Source organism: Salvelinus fontinalis, unplaced genomic scaffold, assembly GCF_029448725.1.
Source record: "Salvelinus fontinalis isolate EN_2023a unplaced genomic scaffold, ASM2944872v1 scaffold_0431, whole genome shotgun sequence".
Classification (NCBI taxonomy): Eukaryota; Metazoa; Chordata; class Actinopteri; order Salmoniformes; family Salmonidae; genus Salvelinus; species Salvelinus fontinalis.
This window is the reverse complement of record NW_026600640.1, coordinates 134,367-158,424: the sequence shown is the minus strand read 5'-3', so window position 1 is coordinate 158,424 and position 24,058 is coordinate 134,367. Positions and strand designations below refer to the sequence as shown.

General features: G+C 46.3%; 1 protein-coding gene across 1 annotated transcript in view; it reads left to right on the top strand.

The window, feature by feature from the left end:
* Positions 1 to 591: 591 nt before the first annotated feature.
* The window catches only part of LOC129846023 (pleckstrin homology domain-containing family O member 1-like), a 37,441-nt gene continuing 13,974 nt past the window's right edge, over positions 592 to 24,058 (top strand). The window contains exons 1-2 of the mRNA XM_055914030.1: positions 592 to 986; positions 1,677 to 1,823. Of these exons, the coding sequence (XP_055770005.1) occupies positions 960 to 986; positions 1,677 to 1,823 (174 nt within the window). The 5' untranslated portion in view covers positions 592 to 959. The remainder of the gene's footprint in view (positions 987 to 1,676; positions 1,824 to 24,058) is intronic.

Below are 24,058 nucleotides of genomic sequence, written 5' to 3'. Positions count from 1 at the left end.
CATCACAGGTATAACATTTTCCACCCCATAGCCCAGACCTATATTCTATCTTCCTATAATTTTCTAGTTTTATTGATAATTTTTTGTGAGATCTTGAGGGTCATTAGAACATCACAACATAATTAAAGATGCCCTCCAGGATCTTAAACACATCAACTTTGTAAGGTATAGTATATTACGAATTGAATTTGTAACATATACCAATTGAACAGGATGTAACATATATGAAATGTTTGACTTCCTACACAATTTGATGACATGGTACAGAAAAAAAGGGGACCACTTTTGGCTCTTGAGCATCACTTCCGGCTGAAATTATACAAAAGTTAGAGAGTGCAATTTAACATTTTCTAGACATCAATCACTGTACTTGTAGCCTAACACCCCCTCCCACACACACCCACTTTCTACAGCCTATCATTTCCATATTTACGTCTTTCACACGAACCTCGTACCTTCATTCCTTATTTTCCGTGATGATATCATGACTCGGTAGCCCTACAGCTTGGGTTTTAGAGAGATTGAGCCATCGAGTTACAGAGCGGGGGAGAAGGCTATCCAGTCTCCCAGCTGCATGCTCTCTAATAACCAAAGCCCGGAGAAGAGGGGAGAGGGAGAGGGAGGGGGACTCAACAGGGAGGCAATGAAACGGACTCATCCGCGTAACTAGACACTACCAGTTCAGTTCGGTGGTCAGAGCATGCGAGAGCGTAGCTAGACCAACCGCATTCAGTTATAACTACAAAGGAATAGAGAGGGAGAAAATTGAAGTGTTCCAGCCTAGGGAGGCGGCGAGGACAGGAGTAAGACATAGGCTACTGGCAGCTTTCGAGCGTCACGGGCATATACACCCCGTGTCCAGAATTTACGGCCATTCTTGGCATCAGCCTATTGTACAAAATTGCGGATTTATAACTGAGTGAAGTCGGGGATAGTCATCGACAGTCCTATCCTTCACAATGAAGAAAAACAATTCAGCTAAACGGGTAAGGTTCTGAAACGATGCAAGTGATGATCACTTCACCTTCAATGTAATAACGGGTTTCTGGTTAGCTGCTATTACAAAGAATGTAACAACAAGCTACAATGTAACGAGTGTTGTATTTAATAAACACGTCAATGCTACTTGATACGTTACTGACTCGGTTACTTTGTAGCCAAGTCTCAGTCCAAACTCCAAAGTGATGCATTTGTTAGACATGCTAATTTGCTTTATTTATTCATTGTCTAACTGGAGAATGTCCCCCACTATCTTAACTTGATCAACACGATTATATTTGACAAGAGATCTAGCAATGTAGAGTTTAAAAGTGTTCTGATGAAATGCTTGTTGTGGATGCTGTGAAAGACAAACGTTTTTAGGGAGTGCTCTTTTTGTGTATAACGGAATCATTTTAAAACGAGCTTTATTTTTTGGAATGTAAATGTCTAACGTGGTCGGTGCAGCCTAACTGAGATCATAAGATGGTGACAAAAACACTAGCCCAAGAAAAACTGTGCGCGCAAGGAATGTGACAGCATCTACATGACAAAGGAAATGACAGGGGGCTGAGTCGCCTCACAAAAAGACTCTCCTCTTTTTCTTGTCTGTTCAGTCCCACTTTCGAATCTAAACGAGGTGTTCTGGCAATTTCATGTCTTGAACTGCTACTTTGTTGCTTTCGTTGAATATGCAGGGCCCGCAGGACACAAACCAGCACAACACGCAGCCAGACAAAATCGGTTGGATTCGCAAGTTCTGTGGCAAAGGGATATTTAGGGAGATCTGGAAAAATCGTTTTGTAATACTCAAAGGGGAGCAACTTTACATCTCAGAGAAAGAGGTAAGTGACGCCTCTTCATTGAACAGCTGACATAACACACCTTGACATTTTTTGGAGCATTGAACACGTATTTTTTTAACTTTTCAAATGCAAACAGAAACAGCACATCTTAGACACACATTTTGGGGTACATTGTAATAGTCCTTGTTGAGCATCAACACTGTGAAATATAGGCTACTTTATGACATCATACGGTGGTTTATAAATGACAGTATTTCCAGGGACAACATTAAGTATATGGAAGTGTTTAACTATGTGGTCATGTAGCAGTCTCAAGAGATACCCTAGACATGCTCTCCTCTGTTCTGGATGCACTCAGACTGGTGGACCAAATCAGCCACTCCAAAAGCTTTGTGTGTGTGTATTTGTGTGTGTGTGTTCAGGTTCACTTAAGGCTTCACATAAATCTCTGTATCCTCCCGCCAAGCCTCATCTATCATCCCTCTGGGGCTGGTGAGCCAACGAGTTCTGTCTTTTTCTCTCTCTCTCTCTCATTCTCTCTCCCTCACCTTGTCTGTCTGTCTGTCTGTCTGTCTGTCTGTCTGTCTGTCTGTCTGTCTGTCTGTCTGTCTGTATGTTCCCCCCCTCTCCTTCTCTCTCTCCGTCTCTCTCTCTGCTTCTCTCTCTCTCTCCCTGTCAGCAACAAACCTGAGCTGCAGCACACCTTCCACCTCACTGGATACCCAACATATAGATGAAAAAACTCCACTGTATGTCTGCTCTACACTATACTTCAGTTCTTTGACCTACAGTGTCTGTTATCATTGCAGTCAGACGTCAGTTAGAGTGCTTTGAATGGCTGAAGTCTGATTCATTACTCCTCTTAGTTGTTCACAGCAAAACAGCTTGACAGAAGATTAGAAAGTATCCCCATCTCAAATCTACGCTCATAGAGTGTTTATTAATAGAGGAAGTCTCCAGAGAACTCTAGCACATCGGTCTAGCCTTATGACAGAAGGACTTGTCGGAGAGATAACCCTAGATGGTAATAAGGCGCCCAGTAAGTGCCGTGGTGAGGCTCACTGAGAACAGAGAGCGTGCTCCAGGCATAGCTACGAGACAGCACAACAGCACCCGCATGGTTGTGGTGTTGCAATATTAAGGCCTTAATGAACGGTGTGGTAACCATAGTGACAGAGCCAGCCTGTGATGTGTCAGGGTGATTGCTACAGATATTAAACAGAAGCAATAATGAGCCACATAGTCAGAGTCAATGTGGTGCTTGATACAAGGCAGAGGCCGTTTTAAACCGCTTAGCTGAGAGTTACAGGGAATTTGCTACAAACGCACATGTACGCACGCACACGCACAAACACACACACACACACACACACTGACTGCGATCGTGCACTGACAGTTCTCTTGCTGGGCTTGCTTTAGAGTTGCAGGGTATTAGTATTCTGCCAAGCTCAGCTGAAGCTTACAGGAGGATGTGTTGGCAGCTTCTAAGGGACCACTTTAACACCTTACTCCAATAGTAAACAGAACTCCAGGGATCACAGTGGAATCTGACAGACTCTGAAGATTCCAAACTGTGATCGAATCAATCCTAACATATTCACAGCTTTGAGGGAAAGTAGCCTTTGAGAGTTGAATATCAAGGCATATGTGGCAAAGAAATGGGTTTTGGTCACTTGAAGAGGTCACCAAGCGTATCAATGTAGTGCCCTTTTCAGTCATTTGCCACAGAATGATAAATAAAACCACCCAGAGCTAAGTACCACAAAATAACTAACCCCAGGAGACAATAGCAAAGGAAAGCTTCCCTTTGGAAACCCCACCAGATAGAACATTAGCTTTTATCATTGTCAGATAAAATGGTGAATTCAGGATCATTTCCCATTGACATTCTTGAATGGAGCATGTTAAGGTGGGTGACGTCAGTGCAGCTTGTATATTCACCCACCAAGCCTTCACTTGAGTTGACTGCCATCACTTATTAAGTGTCAGCAGTCCTGAGAGAGATTTTTATGATGGAGGGAGCATGAGTCACAGGTCCAGTCTGTAATCAACCTGCAGGCCCCCTTTCCCTACACTTTTCCAAGGGTCTTTTAGACCTGTGAGAATCTGATGGCTGTTAACAATATGCCTGGAACTCTATGCAGCCAACGGGTTGGCCAAATTCTATTCTTTCAGATCTGTAACTGATGACCCTGCGCAACAAGTAGCTTGGGTCCATATCAAGTGGCTAGCAGGTAGGTCTAAATTCTATGGTCAACAAAGAAAGTGCCTTTCTCGACTTTCCTCAAGTGGCTTTTAGGGCCAAATGTCAACCCAGCATTATTTTTCAAGACAGTGCGGGCATGAGGTCAGGTTTCATGGAGATCTGAGAGGAAAGGCCTCCCCGTAGTTGGGACAGCTGTGAGGAGCGAGCTCTGGCAAGTGGGAGAGCGCCGATTTCACCTCGCTGACCAACCTGTTCCAGCCTGACGTCTGTCATGTTCTGATTCAGTCTCTGTCCACTTTCGCTATGATGTCTGGTGTTTTTCACTACACTTTTTACACACCTAACCACATTCCCAGTTCCCAATTCACTATGATGCTTATACTGTCCTCAACCAAAGAGACAACTAAGTTAGACTGGCAGATTTGAGCCATGGACATATTGACTGAATTAGTTCCTTCTTCTGAGTGTTGTTCTTTGCCCAAATAAGGAAGATGTTTCTTCCCTGTGGGGTATTTTGAAACAGTCTTTTTCTCTCTTCTGCTTTGTGTGTTAGAGGGTTATTGGTCAGAGCACCAAACAGTACTTCCTCTCAGAAACTGACCACATAACCTTCTTCAAATGACTCGTCAAGACTTGTAGGGATTTTAAGAGCACTTGTGCAAAAGACAATCCCCTAGGTAACACCAGCACACAACAAGAAACTTTAGTCCATGAAGTTTACCAAATCAAATGTTATTTGTCACATCGAATACAACCGCGAAATGCTTACTTACGAGCCAAAAATTCAAAGTTTTCAAAAGTAAGTAAGAAAAATGTGCAAAATAACTAAATGAAAAAGAGTAACAGAAGAAAATAACAATAAAGTGTCTATATAGAAAGGGGTAGCGGTAGCGAGTCAATGTGCAGGGGTACGGGTTAGTCAAGGTAATTGAGGTAATATGTTCATGTAGATAGGAGTAAAGTGACTGTGCATAGATAATAAACAGAGAGTAACAGCAGTGTATGTGAAGAGTGTGTAGGAATGTGAATGTATGTGTATGTGTGTGGCGTCAATATGCATGTGTGTATGTGTTTTGTGTGTGTGTGTGTCCATATGTGTGTGTGTTGGAGTGTCAGTGTAGTATGTGTGAGTGTGTGGTTAGAGTCCAGTGAGTGTACATGGAGCCTGTGCAAAAGAGTCAGTGTAAAACATGTGAATAAACAATAATAAAATAAGACGGTCAATGTAAATAGTCCGGGTAGCCATTTTATTAACTGTTCAGCAGTCTTATGGCTTGGGGGTAGAAGCTGTTTAGAAGCCTCTTAGACCTAGACTCGGCGCTCTGGTAGGCCTACATTATGATCAAATAGCTACAGTAGACTACTTGGCCACTGTTAAAACTAACTTAAAGCGGGTAACATTGGAACATTGATCCTTAGTGATGTGGACACCAAGAAGCTCTCGACCTGCTCCACTAGTGCCCTGTCAATGTGAATGGGGGTATGCTCGGCCCTCGTTTTCCTCTTTGTCTTGCTCACGTTGAGGGAGAGGTTGTTGTCCTGGCACCACACTGCCAGGTCTCTGACCTCCTCCCTATCGGCTGTTTCATTGTCGTCCGTGATCAGGCCTACCACCCTTGTGTCAACGGCAAACATAATGATGGTGTTGGAGTCGTGCCTGGCCACAGTTTTGGGAGGGTCAGCATGGCGGATGGTGTTGAGGGTCAGCGTGGCGGATGGTGTTGAGGGTCAGCGTGGCGGATGGTGTTGAGGGTCAGCGTGGCGGATGGTGTTGAGGGTCAGCGTGGCGGATGGTGTTGAGGGTCAGCGTGGCGGATGGTGTTGAGGGTCAGCATGGCGGATGTGGTGTTGAGGGTCAGCGTGGCGGATGGTGTTGAGGGTCAGCGTGGCGGATGGTGTTGAGGGTCAGCGTGGCGGATGGTGTTGAGGGTCAGCGTGGCGGATGGTGTTGAGGGTCAGCGTGGCGGATGGTGTTGAGGGTCAGCGTGGCGGATGGTGTTGAGGGTCAGCGTGGCGGATGGTGTTGAGGGTCAGCGTGGCGGATGGTGTTGAGGGTCAGCGTGGCGGATGGTGTTGAGGGTCAGCGTGGCGGATGGTGTTGAGGGTCAGCGTGGCGGATGGTGTTGAGGGTCAGCGTGGCGGATGGTGTTGAGGGTCAGCGTGGCGGATGTGGTGTTGAGGGTCAGCGTGGCGGATGGTGTTGAGGGTCAGCGTGGCGGATGGTGTTGAGGGTCAGCGTGGCGGATGGTGTTGAGGGTCAGCGTGGCGGATGGTGTTGAGGGTCAGCGTGGCGGATGTGATGTTGAGGGTCAGCGTGGCGGATGTGATGTTGAGGGTCAGCATGGCGGATGGTGTTGAGGGTCAGCGTGGCGGATGGTGTTGAGGGTCAGCGTGGCGGATGTGATGTTGAGGGTCAGCGTGGCGGATGGTGTTGAGGGTCAGCGTGGCGGATGTGGTGTTGAGGGTCAGCGTGGCGGATGTGGTGTTGAGGGTCAGCGTGGCGGATGGTGTTGAGGGTCAGCGTGGCGGATGGTGTTGAGGGTCAGCGTGGCGGATGGTGTTGAGGGTCAGCGTGGCGGATGGTGTTGAGGGTCAGCGTGGCGGATGGTGTTGAGGGTCAGCATGGCGGATGGTGTTGAGGGTCAGCATGGCGGATGGTGTTGAGGGTCAGCGTGGCGGATGGTGTTGAGGGTCAGCGTGGCGGATGTGGTGTTGAGGGTCAGCGTGGCGGATGGTGTTGAGGGTCAGCGTGGCGGATGGTGTTGAGGGTCAGCGTGGCGGATGTGGTGTTGAGGGTCAGCGTGGCGGATGGTGTTGAGGGTCAGCGTGGCGGATGGTGTTGAGGGTCAGCGTGGCGGATGGTGTTGAGGGTCAGCGAGGCGGATGTGGTGTTGAGGGTCAGCGTGGCGGATGGTGTTGAGGGTCAGCGTGGCGGATGGTGTTGAGGGTCAGCGTGGCGGATGGTGTTGAGGGTCAGCGTGGCGGATGGTGTTGAGGGTCAGCGTGGCGGATGGTGTTGAGGGTCAGCGTGGTGGATGGTGTTGAGGGTCAGCATGGCGGATGGTGTTGAGGGTCAGCGTGGCGGATGGTGTTGAGGGTCAGCGTGGCGGATGGTGTTGAGGGTCAGCGTGGCGGATGGTGTTGAGGGTCAGCATGGCGGAGGGTGTTGAGGGTCAGCATGGCGGATGGTGTTGAGGGTCAGCGTGGCGGATGGTGTTGAGGGTCAGCATGGCGGATGTGGTGTTGCCTTACCTCACCATCTGGGGGCGGCCCATCAGGAAGTCCAGGATCCAGTTGCAGAGGGAGGTGTTCAGTCATTATCATTCCTCTGTTATCTCAATACTGGAATACCCCGTAGACATGAATTCACTGGGTCTTAGTTCCTTTGGCTTGATGAGGTCTTATTCTATTGGGTTGATGAGGTCTTATTCTATTGGGTTGATGAGGTCTTAGTCCATTGGGTTGCATACAAACCTCTTTTGTTTGATTTGTGAGTTATCAAGTCATGCCTGGCAGTGTGCTTTCACTTAAGCCGATAACCTCATTGCCCAGTGAGTTTCTGAAACGCTCTGCACATGATTTGCTATCTTGAAGTGGAGCATGTGCTACAGGCGCCGATCCAGTTTGTCTTCTCAACACTGCTAAGCACTAGATCCATTTTGAGACTGTTTTCAGCCCACAGCCCCACACTATACTTTCTGCTTCCTCATTGGTATCATCATACTTCCTAACTAAAGGCTGCAGTGTTTATTTGCACTAGTTTCTCTTCCTGGACCTGTTCTTATTGAGTCAGTCAAGGGGATGGTATGAGGGAAAGCAGTGTGAGAAAGATCATCTGTTTGAATTTTAGATGAGCCTGATCAGTCCCAGAACGGGTGGATTTCACTTCACAACCACAGCTTTTCTTCAATGAAACCATTCTAGCAACCTGCTCAGTGATTCATTCAGTGTTGAGGCATATAAAGATTTAGCTCCTTACATTTGAATTAAAACATAGGGTTACCGCAAGCAGTCCGTTAGCCTTGGCTTTGTCCTGAAGGGGAGGAGATGTTTTCTGTTTGTCTAAAGGGAATGATGCCATGGAGGAAGGGAGGGAGGGACGAAGGGGGGAGAGAGTTGGAAGAGAGAGAAAGCAGGAGAAAGTGGGGAAGAAAGGGAGACAGGATAGAAAAAAGAACAGAGACAGAACAAAGCAAACTTCTTTTTGAAATGCACTTTTTTGTGTCATGCTCGCTAGTGTTTGCCAACTGGCTTCTCATGCCAGGCTATAGCACGCTGGGGGTCAGCGCCAGGAAAGTGTGTCATTGGGAGTGGGCCTTTTAGTGTTATAGCATAGCAATGACACAAACAACATGCACACAAACACACAGCGCAAACCATGCAAGTGTCTTTGTCATGTTAGGGAGTAAAGCCAACAGTGTTTATTGACGTCTGTTTGTCTTCTTCTCCATTTCTCTCTCTCTCTGTCTTTGATTGGACAGAGGTAATTCAATCTGGATGATTGTTTAATCCCCAGGCCTCACCCTCTCTCTCTCACACTCTCTCTCTCTCTCTCTCACACACACTCTCTCTCTCTCTCTCTCTCTCTCTCTCTCTCTCTCTCTTTCTCTCTTTCTCTCTTTCTCTCTGCTTTCTCTCTCTATCTCTGCTCTCTCTCTCTCTGCTCTCTCTATCTCTGCTCTCTCTCTCTGCTCTTTCTATCTCTGCTCTCTCTCTCTCTCTGCTCTCCCTATCTCTGCTCTCTTTGCTCTCTCTGCTCTCTCTGCTCTCTCTATCTCTGCTTTCTCTCTGCTATCTCTCTATCCCTGCTCTCTCTATCTCTGCTCTCTCTCTCTGCTATCTCTCTATCCCTGCTCTCTTTCTCTGCACTCTCTCTCTGTCTACCTCTACCTCCCTTCCCTCTCTATCTACTTCTACCACCTCTACCTCCCTTCCCTCTCTGTCTACCTCTACCTCCCTCCCCTCTCTGTCTACCTCTACCTCCCTTCCCTCTCTGTCTACCTCTACCTCCCTTCTCTCTCTGTCTACCTCTACCTCCCTTCCCTCTCTGTCTACCTCTACCTCCCTTCCCTCTCTGTCTACCTCTATCTCCCTTCCCTCTCTGTCTACCTCTACCTCCCTTCCCTCTCTGTCTACCTCTACCTCCCTTCCCTCTCTGTCTACCTCTACCTCCCTTCCCTCTCTGTCTACCTCTACCTCCCTTCCCTCTCTATCTACTTCTACCACCTCTACCTCCCTTCCCTCTCTGTCTACCTCTACCTCCCTTCCCTCTCTGTCTACCTCTACCTCCCTTCCCTCTCTATCTACTTCTACCACCTCTACCTCCCTTCCCTCTCTGTCTACCTCTACCTCCCTTCCCTCTCTGTCTACCTCTACCTCCCTTCCCTCTCTGTCTACCTCTACCTCCCTTCCCTCTCTGTCTACCTCTACCTCCCTTCCCTCTCTGTCTACCTCTACCTCCCTTCCCTCTCTGTCTACCTCTACCTCCCTTCCCTCTCTGTCTACCTCTACCTCCCTTCCCTCTCTGTCTACCTCTACCTCCCTTCCCTCTCTATCTACTTCTACCACCTCTACCTCCCTTCCCTCTCTGTCTACCTCTACCTCCCTTCTCTCTCTGTCTACCTCTACCTCCCTTCCCTCTCTGTCTACCTCTACCTCCCTTCCCTCTCTGTCTACCTCTACCTCCCTTCCCTCTCTATCTACTTCTACCACCTCTACCTCCCTTCCCTCTCTGTCTACCTCTACCTCCCTTCCCTCTCTGTCTACCTCTACCTCCCTTCCCTCTCTGTCTACCTCTACCTCCCTTCCCTCTCTGTCTACCTCTACCTCCCTTCCCTCTCTGTCTACCTCTACCTCCCTTCTCTCTCTGTCTACCTCTATCTCCCTTCCCTCTCTGTCTACCTCTACCTCCCTTCCCTCTCTGTCTACCTCTACCTCCCTTCTCTCTCTGTCTAACTCTACCTCCCTTCCCTCTCTGTCTACCTCTACCTCCCTTCCCTCTCTGTCTACCTCTACCTCCCTTCCCTCTCTATCTACCTCTACCTCCCTTCTCTCTCTGTCTACCTCTACCTCCCTTCCCTCTCTGTCTACCTCTACCTCCCTTCCCTCTCTGTCTACCTCTACCTCCCTTCTCTCTCTGTCTACCTCTACCTCCCTTCCCTCTCTGTCTACCTCTACCTCCCTTCTCTCTCTGTCTACCTCTACCTCCCTTCTCTCTCTATCTACCTCTACCTCCCTTCCCTCTCTATCTACTTCTACCACCTCTACCTCCCTTCCCTCTCTGTCTACCTCTACCGCCCTTCCCTCTCTGTCTACCTCTACCTCCCTTCCCTCTCTGTCTACCTCTACCTCCCTCCCCTCTCTGTCTACCTCTACCTCCCTTCCCTCTCTATCTACTTCTACCACCTCTACCTCCCTTCCCTCTCTGTCTACCTCTATCTCCCTTCCCTCTCTGTCTACCTCTACCTCCCTTCTCTCTCTGTCTACCTCTACCTCCCTTCCCTCTCTGTCTACCTCTACCTCCCTTCCCTCTCTGTCTACCTCTACCTCCCTTCCCTCTCTGTCTACCTCTACCTCCCTTCCCTCTCTGTCTACCTCTACCTCCCTTCCCTCTCTGTCTACCTCTACCTCCCTTCCCTCTCTGTCTACCTCTACCTCCCTTCTCTCTCTGTCTACCTCTACCTCCCTTCTCTCTCTATCTACCTCTACCTCCCTTCCCTCTCTATCTACTTCTACCACCTCTACCTCCCTTCCCTCTCTGTCTACCTCTACCTCCCCTCTCTCTCCCTCTGTGTTCTGAATGGGAGTGGTGGGTCTGTGCTAGTGAGCCTCCAGCTGCCCATCAGGAGGGTGAGGGGAGTAGTGGGTTAGATGAGGATGGGCTGCTAGTTTCCATGCCAACCTATAGAAGTCTCCAAAGCCTGGCACGGGGCAGACCATAAGTCCTCATCCTCCCTCCGGAAAGACGCCATGCTGAATGTAATCATGGGCTGGACTCAAGGTGTGACTGAGATGAACAGAAACCACTCTGTGTCTGGTAATAATAACAGTTTGGTGGGGGCTTGTATGTGTCCTATTATATGTGTGTGTCCTATTATATGTGTGTGTCCTTGTATGTGTCCTATTATGTACAAGTGGGTATTATATACCTGTGGGTATTGGAAGTGTATTTTTTGCATATCCCACCTCCCCTGAGACACCCTCGGAGAGTGGGGTCACGGCCAGGGTCAGCCATTATCAACGGTGACCTTTGGAGCAATTAGGGTTAAGTGCCTTGCTTAAGGGAACATCAGCAGATTTTTCACCTCATCGGCTCAGGGATTCAAACCCGGGACTTTTCTTACTGCCCCAACGCTATAATCGCTAGGCTGCCTGCCGCCCAGATGCATCTGTTATGGTTGTGCTGCTTGTGCATTGTGCATTTTGGACTCACCCCTTGTTACAAAGATGCAGAGTTGTTGAATCCAGCAGACTGTTTAGGGGACTGGTATTGAGTCAAGGATGAACCCAAATGAGGAGCCTTCCATTTTAAAAGTGGATAGCAAAGGCTAGTTTATAGTGACACCTCGATGCCTAGGTGTTCCACATGTTCTAGAAGACAGGGTGGAGGGGGGCATGACTCATTAATGCACTGGTCCAAACTGCCTGATTCCAGTGCTGCTGTACTTTTAGCTTTTGCATCAGGGCCATTAAACTCTGACAGGGAGGATAATGATGGATTCAACAGGCTGTAAACGCTCAGTACTCTTTTTCTCATTTTAATGTATTTAGATCACACTCCAGCCTTGCCAGAAATGCTATGTTAACTCAAATGTTATCCACTGACTGGGGGAGTTGTGGTAAGAGCAATGTAACAAGACAAAATGATCTTTAAATGAAAAAGGGGTTTTGGGGGTTGGAATATGGAGAAGAGTTTGAAGGTACCTGCCTAGATGGGACACACCTCACCTATACACTCAGAATGTTGTTGTCAAGATCAAAACAATGTTGGATGGGAGATGAATAGTTGTAGCTCAGAATGTTTTGCTACAGAAACGGTAATGATATAAAGTAGGCCAGAGTAAGAGCGACGTTTCCCACACCATTACTGAGGCGGGCCTCCGTTGCTTCCAACACAACAGGCTGCTGCAGTAGGTAATGGATAAGCATGACCAGAGTAAAAGCGAAACAGAAAAAAGCTTGTAAAGTGAATTTCAATTTTGGATTGATGGGAAGTGTGGGTGACGAGAAAGGATTGGAGCAGGTCTGATTAGAGGCCCAGCATTTGATGCTATCAGAATGATCTCACACGTACAGTAGAAATAATTCAGAAGATGCTATGACTCCCTGTCAGCTGCGTCTGACTCATCCCTGTAATTTTACTATACAGCAGTGAAACAATGGAACCAACCCAAGTGTTTACCAGCGTTGCCATTAGCCAATTGTTTCCTCATGCATGTCAGTGTATGACCAGATTTATCACAATGGTACCTCATTGCTCCTGTGTCAAAGGTCAGTAAACAGTGTGTTGCTGTGTGGGTTATAAGGGTTGCGTTTGGAGAGTACCATCATTACCTGCTATTGTAATCTCCAACTCAGCTTAGCCAAAAAGGAGCTGGCGCGTTCCACTGAATTTGCTCTCTAAATTTGACACAAGTTATTTGCATGGCTTGGTTCAGACAGGCTTCACACTTTGAATGAACAAAATGAATAAAAACGTGTTAACGTCTAGTTGTAGAACCACGTCAACAGCACCCTATGTGTCCATTCCACTTCCTCATGGTGAGACTACGGGACCAAATCTCACCTCACTATTTGCATTAAGACTCATAATTAGGGTTACAGTCACAGGGTCAGGTTCTCACCACGATCAGTAGCCTAATCTACTACTCACTCCCCTCCTGTGTTAGTAGCACCCAACTGAAATAAAGGTTGAGGTGATTTAGGAATTGTAAACAATTCATTCAATACTGTCAGAGAGTGTTTTTGGCTTTTGACACCATATCATTTGAATCTTCATCACCCTGTCTGTGGCTGTAACTGTCACTAACCGGCTGAGTTCTCCTGAGACCTACACGACTGAAGTGACAAGGCAGTGTTATGTGGGGAGACCAAGATTCTCTACCACCTAGTAGAATGCACTCAACCACTGTTTTTTAAAGGAAGTAGTACAAGAGTCAACCGTAGAGACAAGGGCTTGTTATGTCTGTCTACATATGAGAATACACTACCTCTATTTTTGTGAATGTGTTACCTCTACCTGTTGCTACAAGTTGGTGTCACTTGGCTGTGGCGTGCCACTGACAATTAGCTACTTCTATTATGTTTTAAAGATGTGAAGGGACTGGACAGGTGAAGATATATAAAGATGGTTCCACCAAGCATCTCAATAGGCTCAGGGGAGTTTTCCTTCTATTGCTTTTACCCATTACCTTCATCTCTGCAAACACTGATGTGATGGGGTCGACGAGGCCAGTGGCTGTTTTCAGTCCGGGCATGGCTCCAGGAACCTCACCTGGTATGAGCACCGTGTCTGAGAAGCCATCACTCAGTTGATCCACACAGATGGAGAGGGGCTGTGACTCACATGAACACGGTGACTCATACTGCTGATGTAGGACGACATTTGGATCGTGCTGGCACAATTCTCAGTGTGATTTATATAGACATACTGTATATTAGAAACTGAGGTGTTGGGAGTTATTAACACTTGAACATTATGCAAGTGTGTTGAAAATTCCCTTCATTTTTTAAGGCAGAATTAGTTTTGTTCCTAACACAGTGAATACAGAACGCCACACAACATGGACAGAGAGCTTAAAAGCAATTTGTTGTTGTCTTCATTCCTTTAGTTTGTCCTCAACTCAGTAAGAGCTGGGAGTGGGCATTGGTCAATACCCTAACCTGACAAAGGAGAAAGAGAGAGAGAGTGAGGGAGATCAACAGAGACGGAAGTCAGCCTCGTGGGTTCTATACTGCTTTTCCTTTTCAAGCACTGAGGAAAGTAATCTGTCATGCTGTTCGTTTCTCCGTGCTCACGTGGCGTCTCATTCCATTCTGCCTCTGGATCAAGGCACTTCTCCAAACATTAGATTTTTTTTCTGGAGCAGCTGTGTTTTTCTCTTCAAAAGCACAGTTAACGGTTGGCTCTCCCGCCCCCTGCCTCCCTCCCTGTCCTCACCTGTTCCTCTGTCCAACAAGAGCCAGAGACCGCTGCCAAGTCGTGGCTATGGGAGCATGGGAGGGGGTACAGGGGGTGTTACTGAGGCTATTTCTGTAGCTTTGATATCACCAGTGCATGTTGCCATGCTCCCATCCCTCCCACCTCACTGATAGCCGCCCAACGCTACTCCATGCAACTTTAATGAGATGGGCCCATACTGTATACCTTCCCTGGGTGATCTGATCTTTCTGGAGAAGAGAGATTGAGAGTATGTGGATTCACGTTTTAGTGCCTGAATGTCTCATCATTTATTCATGTAGTAGTTAGAGATGCTCGCTGAATCTGGTGGGCATCTTGATCTGTACAGATGTGGCTGAAACTTTTTGGATGCTCTAGAGCAGTGGTTCCCAAACTTTTTATAGTCCCGTACCCCTTCAAACGTTCAACCTCCAGCTGCGTACCCCCTCTAGCACCAGGGTCAGCTGCGTACCCCCTCTAGCACCAGGGTCAGCACACTCTCAAATGTTGTTTATTGCCATCATTGTAACCCTGCCACACACACACACACTATACAATACATTTATTAAACAAAGAATGAGTTTTTGTCACAACCTGGCTTGTGGGAAGTGACAAAGAGCTCGTATAGGACCAGGGCACAAATAATAATAATCAATAATTTTGCTCTTTATTTGTCCATCTTACATATAAAACCTTATTTGTTCACCGAACATTGTGAATATTTTTATTTTATTTATTTCACCTTTATTTAACCAGGTAGGCAAATTGAGAACACGTTCTCATTTACAATTGCGACCTGGCCAAGATAAAGCAAAACAGTTCGACACATACAACAACACATAGTTACACATGGAGTAAAACAAACATACAGTCAATAATACAGTGAAAAATAAGTCTATATACAATATGAGCAAGTGAGGTGAGATAAGGGAGGTGAAGGCAAACAAAATATATATATAAATAAATAAAAATATAAAAAGGCCATGGTGGCGAAGTAAATACAATATAGCAAGTAAAAAAAAGTAAAAAAAGTAGAGATAGTAGAGATAGAAAAAAGTAGAGATAGAAATAATGGGGTGCAAAGGAGCAAAATAAATAAATAAATAAATACAGTAGGTAAAGAGGTAGTTGTTTGGGCTAAATTATAGATGGGCTATGTACAGGTGCAGTAATCTATGAGCTGCTCTGACAGCTGGTGCTTAAAGCTAGTGAGGGAGATAAGTGTTTCCAGTTTCAGAGATTTTTGTAGTTCGTTCCAGTCATTGGCAGCAGAGAACTGGAAGGAGAGGCGGCCAAAGGAAGAATTGGTTTTGGGGGTGACCAGAGAGATATACCTGCTGGAGCGCGTGCTACAGCTATGGTGACCAGCGAGCTGAGATAAGGGGGGACTTTACCTAGCAGGGTCTTGTAGATGACCTGGAGCCAGTGGGTTTGACGACGAGTATGAAGCGAGGGCCAGCCAACGAGAGTGTACAGGTCGCAGTGGTGGGTAGTATATGGGGCTTTGGTGACAAAACGGATGGCACTGTGATAGACTGCATCCAATTTATTGAGTAGGGTTTTGGAGGCTATTTTGTAAATGACATCACCGAAGTCGAGGATTGGTAGGATGGTCAGTTTTACAAGGGTATGTTTGGCAGCATGAGTGAAGGATGCTTTGTTGCGGAATAGGAAGCCAATTCTAGATTTAACTTTGGATTGGAGATGTTTGATGTGAGTCTGGAAGGAGAGTTTACAGTCTAACCAGACACCTAGGTATTTGTAGTTGTCCACATATTCTAAGTCAGAGCCGTCCAGAGTAGTGATGTTGGACAGGCGGGCAGGTGCAGGCAGCGATCGGTTGAAGAGCATGCATTTAGTTTTACTTGTATTTAAGAGCAAATGGAGGCCACGGAAGGAGAGTTGTATGGCATTGAAGCTCGCCTGGAGGGTTGTTAACACAGTGTCAAAAGAAGGGCCAGAAGTATACAGAATAGTGTCGTCTGCGTAGAGATGGATCAGAGAATCACCAGCAGCAAGAGCGACATCATTGATGTATACAGAGAAGAGAGTCGGTCCAAGAATTGAACCCTGTGGCACCCCCATAGAGACTGCCAGAGGCCCGGACAACAGACCCTCCGATTTGACACACTGAACTCGATCAGAGAAGTAGTTGGTGAACCAGGCGAGGCAATCATTAGAGAAACCAAGGCTGTCGAGTCTGCCGATGAGGATGTGGTGGTTGACAGAGTCAAAAGCCTTGGCCAGGTCAATGAATACGGCTGCACAGTATTGTTTCCTATCGATGGCGGTTAAGATATCGTTTATGACCTTGAGCGTGGCTGAGGTGCACCCATGGCCAGCTCTGAAACCAGATTGCATAGTGGAGAAGGTATGGTGGGATTCGAAATGGTCGGTAATCTGTTTGTTGACTTGGCTTTCGAAGACCTTAGAAAGGCAGGGTAGGATAGATATAGGTCTGTAGCTGTTAGGGTCAAGAGTGTCCCCCCCCTTTGAAGAGGGGGATAACCGCAGCTGCTTTCCAATCTTTGGGAATCTCAGACGACACAAAAGAGAGGTTGAAAAGGCTAGTAATAGGGGTGGCAACAATTTCAGCAGATAGTTTTAGAAAGAAAGGGTCCAGATTATCTAGCCCGGCTGATTTGTAAGGGTCCAGATTTTGCAGCTCTTTCAGAACATCAGCTGACTGTATTTGGGAGAAAGAGAAATGGGGAAGGCTTGGGCGAGTAGCAGAGGGGAGGGCAGTGCTGTTGACCGGGGTAGGGGCAGCCAGGTGGAAAGCATGGCCAGCCATAGAAAAATGCTTATTGAAATTCTCAATTATAGTGGATTTGTCGGTGGTGACAGTGTTTCCTATCTTCAGTGCAGTTGGAAGAAAGGCAGGGTAGGATATCTCACCACAGGTTAATGAGAAGGGTGTGCTTGAAAGGATGCACATAACTCTGCAATGTTGGGTTGTATTGGAGAGAGTCTCAGTTTTAAATCATTTGTGCCTGTATTTAGTTTTCATGCTAATGAGGGCCGAGAATCAACTCTCAAATAGGTACGTGGTTGCAAAGGGCATCCGTGTCCCAAGGCAGGATACTCTGAGCGCAGCCCAATCCAGAAATCTGGCAGGCTTCTGATTAAATAAAATTTTCACAGAACCGCTTGTTGCAATTTCGAAGAGGCTGGAGGCAGGGTATGAAAGGGGTAACGAATCCAGTTGTTTGTGTCATTCGCTTTGGGAAAGTACCTGCGTAATTGCACACCCAACTCACTTATGTGCTTCGCTAAATCACATTTGACATTGTCCGTAAGCTTGAGTTCATTTGCACAGAAAAAATCATACAATGATGGAAAGACCTGTGTGTTGTCCTTGTTAATGCAGACAGAGAAGAGCTCTTCTTAATCATAGCCTCAATTTTGTCCCGCACATTGAATATAGTTGCTGAGAGTCCCTGTAATCCCTCCTAGATTCAGATCATTCAGCCTAGAAAAAACTTCACCCAGATAGGCCAGTCGTGTGAGAAACTTGTCATCATGCAAGCGGTCACACAAGTGAAAATTATGGTCAGTAATAAAGTTTAAGCTTGTCTCTCAATAAAAAAAAAACTTGTCATTACTTTGCCCCTTGATAACCAGCGCTTCCCATATTATTGCATAGTGCATAAAATACAGGGGCCTTGCTTTAACAAAGTTAACCATTTTCACTGTAGTGTCCAAAACGTATTTCAAGCTGTCAGGCTTTCCCTTGGCAGCAAGAGCCTCTCGGTGGATGCTGCAGTGTACCCAAGTGGCGTCGGGAGCAAATGCTTGCACGCGCGTTACCACTCCACTATGTCTCCCTGTCATGGATTTTGCACCATCAGTACCGATACCAAAACAACTTGACCACCAAAGTCCATTTGATGTCACGAAGCTGTCCAGTACTTTAAAAATATCCTCTCCTGTTGTCCTGGTTTCCAGTGGTTTGCAGAAGAGGATGTCTTCCTTGACCCCTATAAACGTAATGGACATATACCAGGAGCTGTGCCAGGCCCGCCACGTCTGTTGACTCATCCAGCTGTAACGCATAGAATTCACTGGCTTGTATGCGAAGCAGTAATTGTTTCAAAACATCTCTTGCAATGTCACTGATGCGTCGTGAAACAGTGTTTTTTGATGAAGGCATTGTCTGTATAGTTTTTTTGGCCTTTTACCCCAGCATTGTCCCAGCCATATCCGCGGCAGAAGCAAGAATTAGGTGCTCCACAATAGTATGGGGCTTGCCTGTCCTAGCCACTCAGTAGCTCACCATATAAGATGCTTCTAGTCCCTTCTTATTAATGGTATCTGTTGCTTTTATACATGTCTTGCTACTCGAAAATCGTCTTAATTCTCGCTCAAAAAACTCCTGTGGCTTATTTTTCAAATTGGCATGTTAGTTTCTAAATGTCTGCGCAAGAGTGAAGGCTTCATTGAGTTGTGAGAGATTACTTTTGCACATATAACACACTGTGGCTGTGGAAAGGCACAATTCCCAATATAAGTGAACCCCAAGTCAATGTAGTTCTCATCATATTTGTGCCTCTTCAATGGTCCAACGTCCCTGTCCCTAGAATTACTGATGCTAGTGTTGGATGTGCTCGTGGAAGGAGAACAACTTGTGTCGTCGACAGGTGCAGGTGTAGTACTGCTGGTAGTAGCAGTACTACCAGTAGAGCTGGTATGTGTCTCTATGGACACTGGCCTTACTTTTTTTAACCATATATAAATTTTTCAAGCAAACGGAACGAGCAGCAGCTACGTTTTGCTAGATACGGACCGTTAGTGGAATCCCCGTGAGAGAGTAACGGTTAATGTGATTGGATGTTAATTATTTGACTAGGCTACCTGTATTTGACATTGTGTTGTTATTTCGCTGAACACTCAGGCAACTGGTTACTCAACTGGTTACTCAGACAAGAAAAAAACTCAAAATATAAAATATATAGCCCCGTTGGAAAATATAAATGGACTGTTTGAAAATGTGAATCACATAAATATACTTTTTAAAATGTGAATCACTGTTTGAAAATGTGAATCATAGTTTTATATGGCGCACCCCCGACAACATTGCGTACCCCAATTTGGGAAAACCTGTTCTAGAGAATCTCCCCTGGAGGCAGCTGGTGTGAAACAGAGTCCATGTATGTGTCCTCATAAACCATGATTTACATAGACACTGGGCCAGAGAGCTTAAAGGGTCCCTACTTTTCAGAGGCGATTATACCATGAATGCACATCGTCACTGTCATCATCCTCGATTGATCACCGTCTCAGTCAAGATTAGTCTTGCATCAAGTGTTGGTTGAAGTCAGGAAACTCCTGGGATTAGTCAGGATACTCCTGGGATTAGTCAGGATACTCCTGGGATTAGTCAGGATACTCCTGGGATTAGAATATATAAAATACAACACCTATACAGGGAACTATAATGTTCCCCTGGGGAGATGAATGCACCAATTACAGGGCTAGCCTCATAGGCTCCACCTCCACCCAGTACCATGAGGTGATCCTCTGTAACTCTATCAGTAGCTTGTAACACCAGGCGAGTGGGTTCCCTTCTTGGGGCCATCTGTAAGTCACTCTGGATAAAAGCTTCTGCTACGTGGCATATATTGTTATATATTATGTGGAATAATGCTTGTAAATACACAGAGGGAAAATGCATGATTCCATCATGTACAGTCAAGATGCAGGGAATTCAGTTTTTTCAACCCAAGCACTGGCCCTTTAACCTGAAGGGAACTCACCCGATGAGTGATTATAGGGTATTGGCTGCACTTTGGTGAAACTGGGGATGGTGATTAGTGGTTACATGATACATAATCTGATGTGTTTCAGGCCTGCTTGTGACCTCACAGATATACTTTATACCACTGGAAAACATGTATCATATATGATCATGAGTGGTAGGAGAGAGATCCACAATATGCTGTTTTTATTAATCAGTATCATTGGGGGATATTTTGGAGGGGCCTCATCCTTTTGGAAAGTGTTACCTTGAAAAGGGATGCCCTTACTTTAATCTCAATGCAATACATAAGAGCTGTTAATTATTCACCACACCCCCCCAATACGCAACGGAAAATGTCCCCCGTAGTTTTGTCGGCACAGCACGTCCTCATCCAAAATTAGCACCGGCATCTTTTGTGTGGCGAGCACTTGGGTTTCTTGTTGAAGGTCTATGTATAGCCAGGGCCAAGACTTGGAATAGCTGAATGCGACAAAGAGCCTCCAACAAAGCCGGACAAGATGGCGTTTTGAGATCCGTTTCTTCCTAGGCAGGTATCAGGGCCACCGAACACAGGGCTTTGTTGTTTTTCCACCTCTGGACTTTAATGGCTGGTCTTGAAATAGGGCCTCCTTCACAAAAGAGTCCAAACCAAGCTTGACGGGGGGACTATGTGTTCTCCATGTTCCTTGGCGAAAAGATATAGGCTCCAAGCTTAACAAACACACTGTTTGGTTATCACCTACTTGTGACACGTCACGTGAGCAGAGTTCGGCTCAGGTTCTGGCTCTGTTGAGGCTACATCAGATAGGCTTCTCCTCAGAGGATACCCTGGTCTGTCTTGACACTAGCCGAGGTCACCTAGCCTCAACGAGTCTCCTCCTGCCCTGACCCCTAAACCCAGCTAAAACAGTATTAATATATCTCCTGCCCTGACCACTAAACCCATCTGAAACAGTATTAATATATCTCCTGTCCTGACCACTAAACCCATCTGAAACAGTATTAATATATCTCCTGTCCTGACCACTAAACCCATCTGAAACAGTATTAATATATCTCCTGTCCTGACCACTAAACCCATCTGAAACAGTATTAATATATCTCCTGTCCTGACCACTAAACCCATCTGAAACAGTATTAATATACAGGTATCTCCTGCCCTGACCCCTAAACCCTACTGAAACAGTATTAATATATCTCCTGCCCTGACCCCTAAACCCTACTGAAACAGTATTAATATATCTCCTGCCCTGACCACTAACCCCATCTGAAACAGTATTAATACATCTCCTGTCCTGACCAATAAACCCATCTGAAACCGTATTAATATATCTCCTGTCCTGACCACTAAACCCATCTGAAACAGTATTAATATATCTCCTGCCCTGACCACTAAACCCATCTGAAACAGTATTAATATACAGGTATCTCCTGTCCTGACCACTAAACCCTACTGAAACAGTATTAATACATCTCCTGTCCTGACCAATAAACCCATCTGAAACAGTATTAATATATCTCCTGTCCTGACCACTAAACCCATCTGAAACAGTATTAATATATCTCCTGTCCTGACCACTAAACCCATCTGAAACAGTATTAATATACAGGTATCTCCTGTCCTGACCACTAACCCCATCTGAAACAGTATTAATACATCTCCTGTCCTGACCACTAAACCCATCTGAAACAGTATTAATATATCTCCTGCCCTGACCACTAAACCCATCTGAACCAGTATTAATATACTGGTATCTCCTGTCCTGACCACTAAACCCAACTGAAACAGTATTAATATACAGGTATCTCCTGCCCTGACCCCTAAACCCTACTGAAACAGTATTAATATATCTCCTGTCCTGACCACTAAACCTAACTGAACCAGTATTAATATACAGGTATCTCCTGTCCTGACCACTAAACCCTACTGAAACGGTATTAATATATATCCTGTCCTGACCACTAAACCTAACTGAACCAGTATTATGTGACACTCCCTCCTCTCTCCCATTCTATCCAGTAGGTTCAGACATTGCTGACTTGCAATATGCTGCCTTTGAGTTCTAAGAAGAGTGACAATGTTGGCCTGACCACTGCGTTCTGGAGGCACCTCTGAGAGGGAAGAAGAGTGTAGAGTCAAAGTTGACTGGACTAGCGTTGGCATTGCCCTGCTACCTATCCTGTCCTGCTGTCTCCCAGGCCAGGCATGCGTCCAGCCATGCGTGTGTCCTACAGCTTCTGCACAGTTTGGTCAGTCTCTATCCTGCTCCACTAATGGAAATTGATTGCCACTTAGCGAGGGCCTAGTTGTGTTGAGGGGTCAAGGGACGTCAGCGCAGGTCCTGCTGTGCGCTGGGAACCAGTTGAGAGAGAGGCTTTCTGACAGTAAACCAACCAGGGTGATGTTTGAGGCATAGCACGGTCACACCAATTCTGGTCTTCTCCCTCCTGAAATCATACAGTGGACAGTAACAGGGTGTCTCTCCACTCAACCACAGGAAGTCATAGAAGATGACAAGGTGACATGGTCATCATCATAGCTTGATGTGAGACTTCCCCAGAGTCCTGTGACTTAAAGGTGTCAGAATGAATGTGACAAGATTTGCATTTTCATCAGCAGAAGAGAGAGGAAAGAACTGGTGTCTGTGAATAGACAGTGTGGTGAATAGACAGTATGGAGGATAGACAGTGTGGTGGATAGACAGTATGGTGGATAGACAGTATGGTGGATAGACAGTGTGGTGGGTAGACAGTGTGGTGAATAGACAGTATGGTGGATAGACAGTGTGGAGGATAGACAGTATGGTGGATAGACAGTATGGTGGTTAGACAGTGTGGTGGATAGACAGTGTGGTGGATAGACAGTATGGTGGATAGACAGTGTGGTGGATAGACAGTGTGGTGAATAGACAGTGTGGTGGATAGACAGTATGGAGGATAGACAGTATGGTGAATAGACAGTGTGGTGGATAGACAGTGTGGTGGATAGACAGTGTGGTGGATAGACAGTGTGGTGGATAGACAGTGTGGTGGATAGACAGTATGGTGAATAGACAGTGTGGTGGATAGACAGTGTGGTGAATAGACAGTGTGGTGGATAGACAGTGTGGTGGATAGACAGTGTGGTGGATAGACAGTGTGGTGGATAGACAGTGTGGTGGGTAGACAGTATGGTGGATAGACAGTATGGTGGATAGACAGTGTGGTGGATAGACAGTATGGTGGATAGACAGTGTGGTGGATAGACAGTATCATGCATACAGTCTGTGGTTATCAGTCCCAGACACTGTCACAGAGAAAGAGGAAGACAGACTCAAGTCTGGCTTTGTGGCTCTGAGCTCCAACATCACATTGGCTCAGGACCCCCCCCCCCCCCTCCCTGATGAGGAGTGACAAAGTGTGTGTGGAGGGGGGATTAAAACCAAAGTGAGTGTCAGCGCTGAGGGGGACATGTGTTGGGAGGGAGGGGGTTGGCCGAGGGTTATGATATCTCCCAAAACCTTCTGTCGGGTGCCATCTACTCTTTCAATCCTAAACCCACAGCCCAACTCACCCACCCACCCAGGGCCACAACACATCTCCCAACAGCGGTGCCGTATAGCTGAAATCTAATCCTTTGTAAACACTTTAAATCACCCAAATGTATCATGTTTATGCAATAACCATTTCTGTTTTTGAATTGTTATTCCTGTCTGAAAGCACAAATAAGTATTCTTATAAACCATTTTCTAAGTACATGTATTCATATTTTTCCTGCCTGGCTGTCTGACCATTAGCGTACCAGCTAGATAACTAACAGATATCTGCCTTGTCTCAATGCAAACAGCCCTTTTGATTGTTCTACGGAAGCGTTTCTCAAACTCGGTTCTCGGGACCCCAAGCCACAAAGCCAGACTTGAGTCTGTCTTCCTCTTTCTCTGTGACAGTGTCTGGGACTGATAACCACAGACTGTATGCATGATACTGTCTATCCACCATACTGTCTATCCACCATACTGTCTACCCACCATACTGTCTATCCACCATACTGTCTATCCACCATACTGTCTACCCACCACACTGTCTATCCACCATACTGTCTATCCACCACACTGTCTACCCACCACACTGTCTATCCACCATACTGTCTATCCACCACACTGTCTACCCACATTTACATTTACATTTAA